Here is a 14,282-nt window from a genome sequence, read left to right on the forward strand (position 1 = left end):
TCAATATTATAATCAGTTTGATGGTGACAGATGGTAGCTACACTTAATTGTGGTGAGCATTTCATAATGTATATAAATGCTGAACCACTATGTTGTACACCTGAAACCAATATAATATTTTATGTCAACTATATGCAAGGAAGGGAGGGAGGGAGAAACTGTTGCCTCTGGCAAATGGGATGAGGAAATGGGAAGTTAATAGTACATTTCATTACAAGTTTAATAGTACTAATTAATTTTTTTAAGTTTTTATATTATTCATAAGTATTCTTTTAATTTAAGGAGATTAAGAACAGATGGTCAGATAAGAGTTCAGCAATATCACCTGCCTAGTAACCAACGGCTGCCCAATATCTTGCTTGACTGCTGAATCCAGCAGCTTTCAAAAGGTCAGTTTTGTTTCCATTAAGCCAAGCTTTCTCCAGAATAATAATGTGTCAAAGGATCTGATCCAGTCCCACAGGCACTGCCTCTACTGCTCTCATGTCCAGCTCCACTGTGGGACCTGCTGGCAGACCTTCCCATGTCCCACAGCCAAGTGCCACTCTTCACCATTCATCTCTTCTGCCGTTAAGATCAGCTGGAGTCAGAGAGAGAAGACTCAGTGGACAAAAAAGCAGACCAATCACCATGCTAAGCGAGGGGCTGCCCAATGTGGCTCTCTGGTCAGTTCCTCAGAGGAAGGGAGCTGACATTCACGGACCACCCACTCAGTCCCAAGCATTGGACTCTGGCACGTTCGCATATTATTATCTTAACTGAGATTTCTAAGAAGTATATTTATCACTTCTATTTTAAAGAAAGACCAGGAGATGGAGTCTCAGAGCAGTTTGCCCAAGACCTACAGCTAGGCAGGTGGCACTAGGACGCTAACCGGTTATTCTGATGGCTGGGCCTGCCAGGGGTCTTGGTGATGACTAATAAACAACAGTGGGCAAAGAACGACACACCCTGGCTTGGCAGGAGCTGCTGACCCTGGTCTAGCTGGTCTAAGGGTGAGTGGGCATGTAGTAAGCTGGAGACAGAATGGAGCAGTAACAGGGGCCCAGGGAGGGTAGGTGAAGCACCTACCCATCAGCAGCCTCCGTTTCACCCGTTTATCCCCATCCGCCACTAATGTGGCATTGCTCTCTGGCACCTCCAGGGCAGTGTCCTCTCGCTCTACAAGAGATGCAAAACAGCACAGTTCCCAGTCTGAATAAGTCAGACTATTCATCCCCTGCACAACCACTTCTGCTGAAATCCAGACATGACAACAAGGTGAGATACATGACTCTTTCACTTGATAAAAATGTGTCATAATGAGGCTCTGTGGGAAACACAGCATGTTGAACAGCCGCAGAAACTTGGTAAACATTAAATGCGGAAAAGATTTTTGAAGTATATTGCACTGACCAAAGAGACACTAGGGAACGCAAGCCGTAGCCCAGGACAAAAAGGATGTTGGGCTTGGGGACCTGTGAGATGGAGCTAGCAAAGCACTGGCCTTGAAGGGCAGGGCAGGCATCCCGAAAGAAATATACATCCCTGGCTCCTGCTGACTGTGAAGAGCACTGTGTCATCACAAACAGCTAGGCTTTCACTTCATGTCACCCTGGCCCCTTGGGATGTGTTATAGCTTCAGCAGCAGCCTAGTCCAGGAGAGGAGAAAGGGTTTTCCACATTCTCAGAGGGAGAGAGGGACCCCCTATCCCAGGCCCAGACCACTCCCTCTAGCACATGTGACACACAGGGGACCACTGTGGGGGCAAATGTGCTGGGAACACCTTTATCTGGTGCTAAAGGATGCCCATGCTTAGGGTTAGGGTTAGGGCTAGGGATTAGGGATCAGGGTTAGGCTTTGGGGTTAGGGTTAGGATTAGGGGTTAGGGATTATAGTTAGGTGTTAGGGTTCAGGTTAGCCATTGGCAGGCTCGGGCAGACCCTCATCCAGTTGGGGATCCCCACTCACCCAGGCAGCTCCTCCCATCTGCGAGCATCTTATACTGTGGATGGCAGCTGCACTCTGGGCCTTCAGCTGTGTCCTCGCAGGAGTGCTGGCAACCGCCGTTTCCATGGTTACAGGTCACTGAAAGGAAAATGAATTGATACAGGAAGCACTGACATTTCTGCAGCTAGGGCCGCATTTGCTCCAGAAGAACTTTGGTTTTCATTCAGCTAACATTTGAGCACCAAGTACATGCTAAGCACTGGGCATAAAAGAGAAAACTCTGACTCAGACTCTGTGCCTGTCTTTATAAACAAGTGGTGGCAATATGAACAGTAGAAATGCTGAACAACAGATTTGAGCAAAGTTATACAGCAAGGTGGAGATGGGATGGAGGGATTTTTCACTATTTAAGGGAAATATACCGAAAGATTCTAGACTACTGCTTTGCTCTAGCAGGAGAAGTTTCCATGTTAACATAACTGTACTAGGATTTTTGGAAATGGTATAGTACTTTATGTCTATAGTACTTTATGTCTAAACAGAGAATAGTTAATGTGTACGTATGTGTTAGCATTTCTCTCATAAGATTCCATCTGGATTAGTTAGAAGGGAGAGTAATCAGAGGAAATAATGACTTTGTACACAATTAATGCAACAATAACCAATAATTACAAAGACTATGTATGAATTCATTAATGACAAGCCAAAAAAAAAGCCAACTACAAAATTATCTACTCATCACACTGGACAGTGGTTACCTCTGGCAAAGGAAATGGGAGGGGGAAGCTTACATGTGTTTTTTACACACTTTGGGCTGTTTGAATTATCATACAGGCATTTATAATTTTCCTAATTTAAAAGAACCAAGTACATATTTTGTGATTACAGTTATGCAAAAATTGTGTCTGCACATGGACAACTGAATGGGAATATGAAAAAAGTGAGGAAAACTAGGTATGTGGCAGAACTCCATATCTTTTTTCTTTCCTTAGCATTTCCTCTGGCATAGACAGTAGATACTTTTAATTAAATTAATTCAACGAACATGTTTAATGGCTGGTTGTTTCCTGTTATCTGCCAGAGTTTCATGGTTGTGTTTTATGACTGAGGGACGGCTGTGTCCAGACTGTGAACAGCATTCATTGCCCCAGCCATCAAATAAATGTACAGTGAGCACACCCTATGGAGGCACCAGAAGACTGAAAGGCAAAAATAAGACAAAGTCCCCGACTTGTTGGGCTCACAGCTGGGGAGACAGACACCTGAATATACAGTGCAACCCAGAGAGTCATGCACTATGACTGGGGAGTGAATGGGGCTCTGGAAGCCAAAATACAAAAGAGCTGCCCTGGTGGAAGGCTTTTGAGGTGGGAAAGCACGGTGACGAAGAGCACAAGCCTATGGTGATGAAGAGCACAGGCCTTGGGGTTAGGCAGACCTGCGTTTGAATCCAATTGGCCACTTACTGTCTGTGTGACCTTGTTGCTTTACCTTCTCCATCATTTTCTCAAGCAAAAATGAGGATAATAATATTTAGCTTATAGGGTGGTGATTGTAAGAATTAAATGGAATATGGCACATCTTTGGACAAGCTTTCACACACAGTAAATGCTCCCCAAAAAGCATTTACTTTTGGGGAGCTTCATTGTTATTATAAGTTAGGCACAACATTAGCTGAGTGAGAATTCACCAATCCAAGAGGGAGGAGGGTTTGGAATAGAGCTTGGAGGCATGAAAGAGTGTGGGCTGCTCCAAATGTCAAGGCGTTTGGTGTTTGGGCAAAGGAGGCAGATGAGGCTTATTCAAGAAGCAAGAATCAGGCAGCAAAGAGCTGGAGCTTGCCAGATGAGAAAGTGTGATTTTATTCTGCAGGGACAGGGAGACCTAGCCCCCAACATTCAGACTCCTTACTCCTAAGTTTCATTTCCTTCCAGTTGGCTACTTTAAGAAACATCATTCCCTGCCCTTCTGCAATGAATTTAGTACCCGGCGGAGGTCAGGGTCTGGAGCTGGCTGCCTTCCTTGCTGCTGCTGCACTGTGAAGTGGCATTTCTGAGGCTGGGCTGCAGAAGACAACCTCCAGGGTAGGTAGGATCATTCCCAGTGCTGGTGTGGGCCAGACTGTACTTACAGATGCAGTCTCTCTGGTTCTTGGCCAGCTCAAAACCAGGCCGGCACTCGCAGGCGATGCTGCCCCTTGGGGCCTCCTTGCAGATGTGACTACAGCCATGATTCTTATTCATGCAGCTCAGACCCTCTGCAAAAGAGCAGCATGCAGCCTGTGACCAGGCTGAGGTCAGACTCTGGAGCCCAGGGCACCACAAAGGCTGGCTGGTGGCCTGCAGAACTGCCTGCCTGGGTCTCCAGCAGCCCCACATTTTAAAAGAACATGTCATTAAAATCAAGCCACGCCAATTAACAGAGATATGAAAATTTTCTTATGTCACCAAGAGATATGATATTTCAACCCTCCTAAAGAAGTAGGAGCACTCCCAATACACTCAAAAGAAAGCCCTCTCAGGAGCGCTCCGCTAGGCATGGAATCAGCCTGCGGACCCCAGGAACTCAGCCTCGGACTCTCATCTCTGCCATGTTATCACCCGTGGTCAAGAATGCAAAGAGAAGAGGTGAATCTCTCCGAAGAAAATCTGCAGATAGACTGATGAAGATACCCAACTTTCTCACATACCCTTCAAGATGATTTTCAGAAAAGGTCAGCCGTCCTCTCTAGCCCCACCAAACCCACACTTTGGAAGTGACTGTGACTACTGCATTTTGCCGTCACAGACACCTGCCCAGGGACCTCTCTTCTGTGACCCTCAGTTAGTCCCTGGCCCTCCCTCAGCAGGCTTGGAGCACAACAACACAACCACAGAGGGAACAGAGACCTCATCCATGTGGCTCCATTTAGCTGCTGTAAAATTCTTTTCAGGTATTCTTATAATTTTCATTAGGCCTGATCTCGTGGTAACAGTAATAGGAAGGGGCTTATTTTCCTGGATAGTTTAACATGCATCTAAGTGACGAGGTCACAGCAAAGTATACATCCATGTGTTTGCCAGCATCACGTCTCTTCCTAAAACCAATTCTTTGACACCTTGCCGCCTGCCATCATGCTGGAGGAGCTGGTAGCATACCCACGAGTATTCTCAAACCCCTGCTCAGCTCTTACTGCACTGCTGAGTGCATATTCCCGTGGTGCTTCTTTGTATTTGTGCAACCCAAGTCTAAAATATCTTTGAGAGCAGGGGTTTTGCTCTTGTTGGTTCTCTACAACAAGACACTTTCTAATATTGAGAGTAGCACTGTTTTAAACATGAGTATAAAACATTTTCATTCAACTTCTCTAGGATCCACACTGTTCTGTACTGTGCCCCTAAAACCTTAGCCAGTTCGTTCTAATGAAGTCAAAAGTTACCTCCCTCTAATTCTCACCACAGAGCCATTGATCTGTGCTTAACTGGAATAGTTGTTTTAATACAAACAGATGTCATTCCTGTTCCAAAAGACAGCTCAAGAGTTAATGCATCCCATATTCTCTTAAAACCATCTTGTTTTTAATCTGACAGTTAAAAGCTGTTTGAACTCCAGTGTTCAATCTGCTGGAAGTTGCTGGGATTCATTCACCCGTGCCAAGGGCTGCTGGCAATTAACATGGAAAGAGGCTTGCACTGGGTCAGTGGGAAGCTCTCTCTTAGCTCTTACTGGTGATTTCTAAAGATGTTACTTGCTCCTGGTAACATCGAGATGGCCCTGGAGGTGAGAGCTGCCCCCAAGAACCAGCATCATCTTCTCCTGGGAAGGCCTAGCAAGCATCAAGTTTGTCCCTGGACCAGCAGAGCACTTGGAATACTAGGTGCCAGGAGCACCTAGGGGCAAATGTAACAGTGCCCAGGAAAGGCCGCAGTGATGCCTGTGAAGCTCCCAATCAGGTGAGCTGCTTTGCACTCTGCTTACAAGTCTGCTAAGACATTTGCAACATGACTGTTACTGCCTCAGAACAGTTCTTTTACACAGGAACTATTTCACAAGAACTGACTGTGTACCAGATGCTGTAGAGATACACAAAAAGTTGCCCCCCCTGTTGTCATATCCTATCAAGGTAGACCTAAAATTACCAGAAAATAATGGAGGTTTAAATGGCTTTAGAAATGGTGAAGGCTTTTTGAGAGGAGACCCCAAAGTTTTTTAGAGCACCCTGACTTAAACAAGGCCCCTGCTAGGGGAAGCAAATGGACCTGGTCCACACTGGGAGGTCTGGTCATGTTTCTGGCCCCCAACCCTGTAAACTGACCTCGCAGTAATATTTAAGATTGTTTAAAAAAAAAAAAAGATTGTTAGTGTGCCAGTAGGGAAACAACGCAGAAACATTAGAAATACCCCATTCTGATGGTCCCCAGGCCCAGGGTGTCCCTGAAGACTATTTCTGGGAACTGAATAAAAACATGCCTTACAAACAGGGCCAGGAGAGTTCCCTAACAGGGAGAAACAGGCCCTGCCAAGAGCACAGCCCCTTCTTCACTATCCTGACACCTTCCCCACTACTCTGAAAAGGCAGCCATGCAAACCTCTAAAAATATTCTCAGAGCAGACGGAACAAAAGAGGAATGCTCATTTTGAGAGCCTGAGCACCCATGAATAGGGACAAAGGCAGGCTGGGAGCTACGTCTCTCTCCGGCCTACCCCCATTACATGGGTGAGAACACACAGTCTCTTTACCAAAGCTTTGGGATCTCTAAGGATAAAAAAAAATCAATAGTTTAAGCTTTCCCTCTGAATTGGCTATTATGTTCCTTTTTATTGAAGAATGCTTAGTAAATAATCATTTAAAACAACAATTTCAACACTAGAATATACCAGTTTGCAGTGTTATGTTCTTTCCACCATCATTAGAGTTATCCACTGTGGGTTTTAAAGTCTATTTTAATACAGTTTCTAAGGGTTTCATGTGCACACCAAGGAAGAAATCCCAAAGCAACAGCGTTTACAGATTGTTCTACTTAAGGAGATAAAAACCGGAGGACAGAAGGGGTCTTAGTTACACACTGCTCTAGTCTGTCGGCTCACACTGCCATGGATTCACCGAGCAATCGGGTTGGAACAACAGAAAATCACAGAGAGCACTTCCAGGCCACAACTTGAATTCTTGGGTTTTAATTTTAGCTCCAGACAAATATGTTCATTTTTAAATACTCTTCAGGGGACTCAAGAATGTCTGAATTGTAGAAAAGTTAGAAAATGCAGATTGTGGAAAGGAACTACTTCTGTATTTACTTCTCTTATGAGGGGCCTGGGTCTGTAATCAGTCTGGGGAGCTCACTCCATGGAGGGGAGAAAGCAGCTGAGCCACTGCCCTGGAAGTGCAACAGTAGGAGATGATATTAATCACTGAGAGCTGCTTTGTGAGGATCAGGGTGGGATCCAGGCAATGGCACCAGGCCCCCACCTCCCTCCCACCTGAAGAGAAAGTCAGAGTGACTTCCCAGGAGGCAACATTGAGCCACCGAAGGGGAGACGTCCTGAGATGCACTTTACTCTTGCTGCTGGCATCTTCATTCTGCCTCAGACCAAATGCAGTCAAGGGCCCCACCTGCTGAGATAAGAGATCTGCCTGGTTGGAGCCCTGTGCGACTACCCTGCCCAAACACGGAGGACAAGCAGGCTAGGGGTGCTGAGAGCCATCAAACCTGCTGGCCCCTGCGGTTTCCTCTGGCCATCCTTCTTAGTACCCAAATAGACTTTCTAGTTTGGTCTGAGGAAGGAACCATCATTCTTGGAAAATGAGGCAAAAATTATCTTCTACAAAGAAATCCTTGAAAAGCCTCTAAAACCATGATTAAAACAATCAATCTACAAATCTGTGATTAAATGGTAGAACTTAAAATCGCCTCATTCTTAAGTTGTGAGAACGAAGCTGCAGCACAGGTAAAGGGTGGTGAGAGTCTAATATTGAGGGCCCTTCCTTCAAACAGGCCCAGGCAACCTCGGGGCAAATACAGCACCACATGCACTTCTTTGGCTTGAGAAAGAACAGAGAAGCAACAGCACATCAGTTAGAAGTAGTTGATGTCCACATAATGCCTCTCCCTCCTGAGGGAAAGCACTGAACTAATCGAGGAATAAAAAGAAAGGGATAAACTCAGCCCAGAGAACAAAAGGGAGGCCATAAGAAGAGAAGTTCCCTGCAGACTTACGCAGGAATGGTAAGTGGTAACATGGGTGAAAAAAACCACAGCAGAGAAAGCTCACGTTTGGGGGAGGGGAGTCTCTCTGGGACCACAGAGACCCAGGTTTGAAATGCAAAACACAGGGAAGGCTAGATCTGGGCCTAAAAACTGGGCAGTTGATTGCCAGTCTGTGTAGGAAGGCTCCAGCTGCCTCGCGCCCTGCGCAGACCAAGGAGCAGGCTCCCACTTAGTGCTGTGGTTTGCAGCACCTGTTTGAAAAACTTGGCAGACTGTTCATTTCTCCTGAGACATTGAGTCATATTTGAGATGTACTGTACTTAAAGATTAGAATCAGAGCATGTGAGAGTTTGAAGAGACCTCAGCGCTCACCCAGGCCAACCCACTTATTTTGCCAGGTGAGGAAGTTGTAGCTTAGAGACCTGCCCCCAGTTACCCAGTAGCAGAATCTGGACTGGTCCTCAGGCCTCCAGAATTTCTGTACTTTATGCTTCCCCTTGAAAATCGTGCAGGTGGGGGGATTCTCAGAAGTGGTCCTGCCCCACCTACAGCAGAGCACAGGTACCTTGAGAGCGGTGAATGCACGTGTGCTGATTGTCACTCAGGAAAAACCCCTCCCTGCAGCGGCACTCGTAACTCCCCAGGATGTTGAGGCAGGTGTGTTGGCAGCCGCCATTGTTTTCCAGGCACTCGTCCACATCTGGAGGAGAGAAGGATCAGCCTTGGCTTTTGTGGCTGTTTCAAACAGCGCACCCAGCCCGGCACCCAGGGACTCCTGCTAAGCGGCGAGGAGGTCCCTGCATCAGAGAAGCTCCCAGAGCTGAAGTTAACAGGCCCCTAGCGATTAACCCAGCCCTCGCAGGTCTGGGCTCAGTTAACTCAGCACAGACATGACATAATCGGCTCAGAAAGTACTTACTGAACACCTTCTCTCTCCAAAGCGCAGTGCTAGAGGAGACAGTGGAGCATTGATAAATAAGACCAAATTCCTTTGCTCTGGGAGCACGCCCTTCAGCAGAGGGAAGGCAACAAATGTACAGTAATTATGAGATGAGGTAGAAGGTGGTACAAAGGAGAGGTCACTTCTGTTGGGGGATAGCAGGATGGCTTTTATGAAAAAGCTGATAAAAGAAGGGCCCTGCAGGATTCCCTCAGGTACAAAGCAGGTGAAGGGATTCTAGGCAGAAGAAAAGGCATGAGCACAGCGTGAAAGCTGGGGTCACAGAGTATATTCAGATAAGGGTGGGCCACTCTATTTGGCCTGCACACGGATACATGTGGGGATATTACTGGAGGTAAAGCTGGGGAGACAGACTGGGTCACATGCAGAGGACCCTGAGTATCAGGCAAAGAAGTGACTACTTTATTTGGGAGGCAACTGGGAACTGGAGCAAGGGTGACATGGTCAGACCTGAGTGGGAAGAATAAGGCAGCCACCGAGAGGCGGACACAGAAGAGGGGAAGGATGGGAAGCCTGGGAGTCTGGTTTCCCACATGTGCCTGAATAGCCTGGGCTGGGACAAGTGGGGGACCAGGCCGGGCACTTGGCTGGGGGGACTCCTAGGAAGGAAAACCTGCAAGAGGACTGTGGCAAGCTGCCAGCGGGGCAGAGAGCTTTGTGGGCATGGGGTGGGGCTGGGGGGAAATGTGGGGAAGACCAGCACTGGCTACAGGAATGGGACTGGAGGTGTGGACAGCCCCAGCATAGCAGGGCGATGATGTGCCAGAGAGGATGACATTCGGGGCTTGGGCTGGCAGGCAGAGGGAAACCTGAGTCTGGTGCTATAAACACAGCTGTGAAAATAATTTATTTGTGATGGTAGGATAAAGGGTGGGTGTAAGAAAGCCCAGTGCGGGAATGTGGGAAGGGAGAGGAGGGGAGCAGAGAGGACACAGCCAGAGGTGGATTTCAGTAGGATGACAGGGGCAGGAGGAGCTACAGGAGATAGCAGGACCCCCAGAGAAGAAGCCGTCAGAAGGACAGGGGGCAAGGGAGCCTCCCTCCACCTGCTTTCTGCCCACGCAGGGTGGGGTTAGGAGGCCTTCCCCCCACCGTGTCATACACCACCCTGTGCAGCAGTACACTATGGGACTGCATTCCCCAAATCTTTGTTTTTTCAATTTGTACCTTTTAGTCCCTCAAAATCTTTTACTTATCCGTCTGCACTAGAACACAAACTCCTTGAGGACAGAGATTTTTGCTTTATTTACACAGCCCTGGAGCCTGCAGGTACAAGTTAACTGTCCAATGCATGAGAAAACAAGCAGGAGATGCTTCACCTAAGCCAAAGACGAGGAAACTTCCAGAAAAGTCTCAGACATGATAATTCTCAAGGAGAAGACTGATATCAAAGCCATATATTTTTTCCAGCCTATTTCCCATGTGCCTATCACTAGCTTCTGAGCACATCTGTAACAAGAAAATTCACATTTAAATATCTGTTATCTGGTTTCAAGCTTCAGATCTTAGTCATCCATCCTCCCATACCACCCAGTAGATGCCTCTCTGAACTGATGGGACTCGAGCCATCCCCTAAAGCCTAGGAAATGTACCCTTCTCTATGCCAAAGGGTAGCACATTCCAGAGGATGAGGCATGCTGAAACACACCTGGCCAGTTCACACTCCCTAAATACCAAATCTTGCATTGGTTTTGAGTAAAGATGTGTGCTCCCTCTGAGCTGCCACCCCTCCATCCCACGTTTAACCTACTATTCCTTTTCTCCAAAGCAATTAGTAATATGTAGTTGGATGATTTACTCTGATCAAATTAACACAAAAGTGTGTGTCCACATGCACAAATATGGATCACCAGGCTGGTGAGCTTCTCCAGACTGTAAAACAGTGGTTCTCAACCCTGGCTGCATGTTAGCACCCTGATGCCTCGACCCTACGTCCTGAGACAGTAATATAATTAGTACCTTGGATGAAACCTAGCCAATGGTGGTGTTTTAAACTTCTCAAGTGATTCGAGTGTACATCCAGAGTTGAGCACCATGGCTACAAAATGGAATAGCTATAATGTACTCCTAGACACTCAGTGAATAGAACCTGAATTCAGGGGTTAACTGTAGAAGAGCTGCTGTGTTTCATTTTTCAGGCTCACAGGGATGCAGCATCTTGGAGCACTCTGGGTTTGGTGCAAAGTTAAGTGGTATCTGTACTCCATATATTCTGGCTAAGAAATCTGTGGCTAAATGTGTGCTTGGGAGGCTGAGGAGAGGTAGGGTGCCCTCCCGGAGAATACAGGAAACTGATGCCCCAGGAAAGTTTTGGCCCTGAGCTTTCTTGTCACAAAATACTTTAGCCCTTTCAAAACAGCAGAGAAATCTCCATGTGCACTGGTCCTGCTCTTCTCAATGCACCACTTTATTTTCTCATGCCTTCCTTTAAAGAATTCTTAGCCCCCTGAGATATCCTCAGAGGATAGTCAGGATCTTTCTGCAAGGCATACAAAGAGACCCAAGGAAGGGAAATGGAGATAATCTGCTGACATGTCTGTCAGCAGCCAACGCAAGGAAAGACTCCAGCCTGAGGATTTCTGAGCAGGCCTCTACTCGGAACTGCCTCACCTGACCCTGGCCCGGTTCCTTAAACCCTGGAAGGTTTGGCTTGCTGCTCTTCGGGAGCTTACGCTTCCCCCTAGGCTGTGGGTTTGAACACAGCTGTGATGACTAGGTTTTCCACCACATTCAAATACTGAAAATGTCACTGTTGACAAATCTAAAGGAAATGTGAGATTTATCCCAGAAAATGTTAAAAACACAACAAACCCAAAAAACATACTGTATATTAACCTCAATTTATTGCTGCTCCCAGGATTATTTCTCTAGTGTGTCTTTTTGTGGTACAGACTGCCTAGACAGTTTGCAAAGGAGTCAGTGAGCCCCCAGTCCTCAGTCAAGTCTCCCTGACAGCTGTAAGCTTGGACAGCCAAGTGGTCTGAACCAAAGGCTGACCCCCTCACCCAGACAGGGATAGAGCTGAGATCAGAATGGGGCTCCAGGTGACACTGAAGTGGGACAAAGGTCATGCAAGAATTGAATCTCAAATGGAAACCTCTCCTCCCCCAACATTCAAAGAACAAGTTCTACCCGTACTTAGACTAGTGTTGCTTATGCTGCTTGCATAGCATTTCCTCCGTGGCCATTCCTATCACACTGGAAGGGAGCGTGGGAATAGCTGTCCCCATGGAAGTCAGGGCTGGGCTCAAGTTGCTCCTTAGTCACCAAGTAGACATCAGCAGGCCAACCACATGAAGGGTCTAAAGACCCCAATGCCATCTGTCCCCTGGCACATGCCATTATGTCCTGTGCAGCTGTCAGCATCAGCCTTAAAGTGCAAGCGGCCCACAGATACTGGCCCACTAGGTGTGCTGTGTCCTCTAGGACTGCCCAACACTCAGCCCCATCCAATTGCTTCTATTTCTGAGTTCTGTTTTGTTCACGGCACAAGGAATCAATGTAAACAATGCTCTTTCAGTTCCGAACTCAGGGACTAAAACTCCAACAGATGTTTCCATGTTGTGGAACACTAGGAGATGTTCACGGAAGGCTTCTGTTTGAATGTTTCTCTCAAGAAAAACAGGGGGAGTCTACTTGGCTGAGATCCAATCATACATTTGGAGTCTTCAGGACAAGTAGTTTTACCTAATTCTATAATAGAGACACTTACAGCATTAAAGAAATAGCTACAAGTCAGAAAACACAAGTCTCTGATCCCTTTTTTGTTTCAATGATATGTTTTCATCACAGGCAAGAAAGGGGTCGGGGTATAGGAGGCCAGTAAAGGAGAACTGCCATTTCCAGTTGTTTTCCTTACCAAGACAATTGTGACCATCATGAGCCAACATGAAGCCATCAAAACAAGTACAGTGGTAATTTCCTGGAATATTCAAACAGTCATGGACACAGCCTCCATTGAGCTCGTTTTCACATTCATCAATGTCTGAGAAATAGAGCAGAAGTCAGTCAGACAGGTGCTATTTCTTTAGTATGGAAATAGGTATTTACATTTTAATCAGCTATCCCACTTCTAGGAATCTACCCTGAAGATACATCTCCAACAACAGGAATATTTTGCAGTTATTCACTGCAGCATTGTTTGCAACCATAAAATACTAGAAATAACCTAAATGCCTATACATAGGAGAGCAGTTGAAGAACTATGGTAGATATACTCAGTGGAGTATTATGCAGCTGTTAAAGAGTGAGAAAGACCTCAATGAACTGATCTGAAGTGATTTCTAGGACAGACTATTAAGTTAAAAAAAAATCAAAATAATAAAGAGGATCTATAGTATGCTATGTTCATGTGAAAAATAAGGGGATATAAAAAACACACATGAAATCCCAGCAGGCATCTTTGCAGAACTTGACAAGCTTATCCTAAAATTTATATGGAAATGCAAAAGACTCAGTAAAGCCAAAACAATTTTGAAAAAGAAGAACAGATCTGGAGAACTTCCACTTACTAAAAAGCTATAGTTACCAAGTCTGTGGTATGGGCATAAAGACAGACATATAGATCAATGGAACAGAATGGAGAATACAGATGTAAATGCTTATATTGTAGTCACTTGATTTTAGACAAAAGTGTCAAGGCAATTTATTAGGAGAAATGATAATCTTTTCAATAAATGGTGCTAAGGTAATGGGATATCCATATGCAAAAAAGATAAATTTAGGCCCTTAACTGCACACCTACACAAAAATCAAACCAAAATGGATTAGAGACGTAAATGTAAGAGCTAAAATAATAAAGCTTTTAAGAGAAAATATAAAGCTTTTATGAGGAAATCTTTGAGATTTTGTGTTCAATAGTGATTTCTCAGATACAACAACAAATAAATAATTCATAAATTTAAACACTAATAAGTTGGACTTTATCAAAATTTAAAAATCTTGCATTTCAAAAGACATTATTAAGAAAATGAAGACAAGCCACAGATTGGTAGAAAATACTTGCAAATCACATACCTTATAAAAGGATTTATAAATAACTCTTACAACTCAGTAAGAAAACAATCCATTTTTACAATGGGTAAAATATTTGACTACACATTTTCACCAAAGACAATATGTGAATGGCTAATAAGCACATGAAAAGATACTCAATATCATTAATTATTAGGGGAATTAAAATTAAAAACCACAATAAAATACCATT

General features: G+C 45.4%; 1 protein-coding gene across 10 annotated transcripts in view; it reads right to left on the reverse strand.

The window, feature by feature from the left end:
* The window catches only part of SCUBE2 (signal peptide, CUB domain and EGF like domain containing 2), a 58,901-nt gene that overhangs the window by 37,964 nt on the left and 6,655 nt on the right, over positions 1-14,282 (reverse strand). For 9 of the 10 annotated variants that reach the window (XR_012122606.1, XM_073216159.1, XM_073216155.1 and 6 more), the window contains 5 exons: positions 12,936-13,061; positions 8,681-8,815; positions 4,062-4,187; positions 1,952-2,068; positions 1,072-1,161 (listed from right to left, as the gene is read on the reverse strand). Coding sequence is in view for 9 of the 10 variants with exons in the window: in XM_073216159.1 (XP_073072260.1) it covers positions 1,072-1,161; positions 1,952-2,068; positions 4,062-4,187; positions 8,681-8,815; positions 12,936-13,061 (594 nt within the window). In the remaining variant the exon portion in view is untranslated. The remainder of the gene's footprint in view (positions 1-1,071; positions 1,162-1,951; positions 2,069-4,061; positions 4,188-8,680; positions 8,816-12,935; positions 13,062-14,282) is intronic. The other variant, XM_073216158.1, reaches the window with a different exon arrangement.

The sequence above is a fragment of the Manis javanica genome, chromosome 11 (genome assembly GCF_040802235.1).
Source record: "Manis javanica isolate MJ-LG chromosome 11, MJ_LKY, whole genome shotgun sequence".
NCBI lineage: Eukaryota > Metazoa > Chordata > Mammalia > Pholidota > Manidae > Manis > Manis javanica.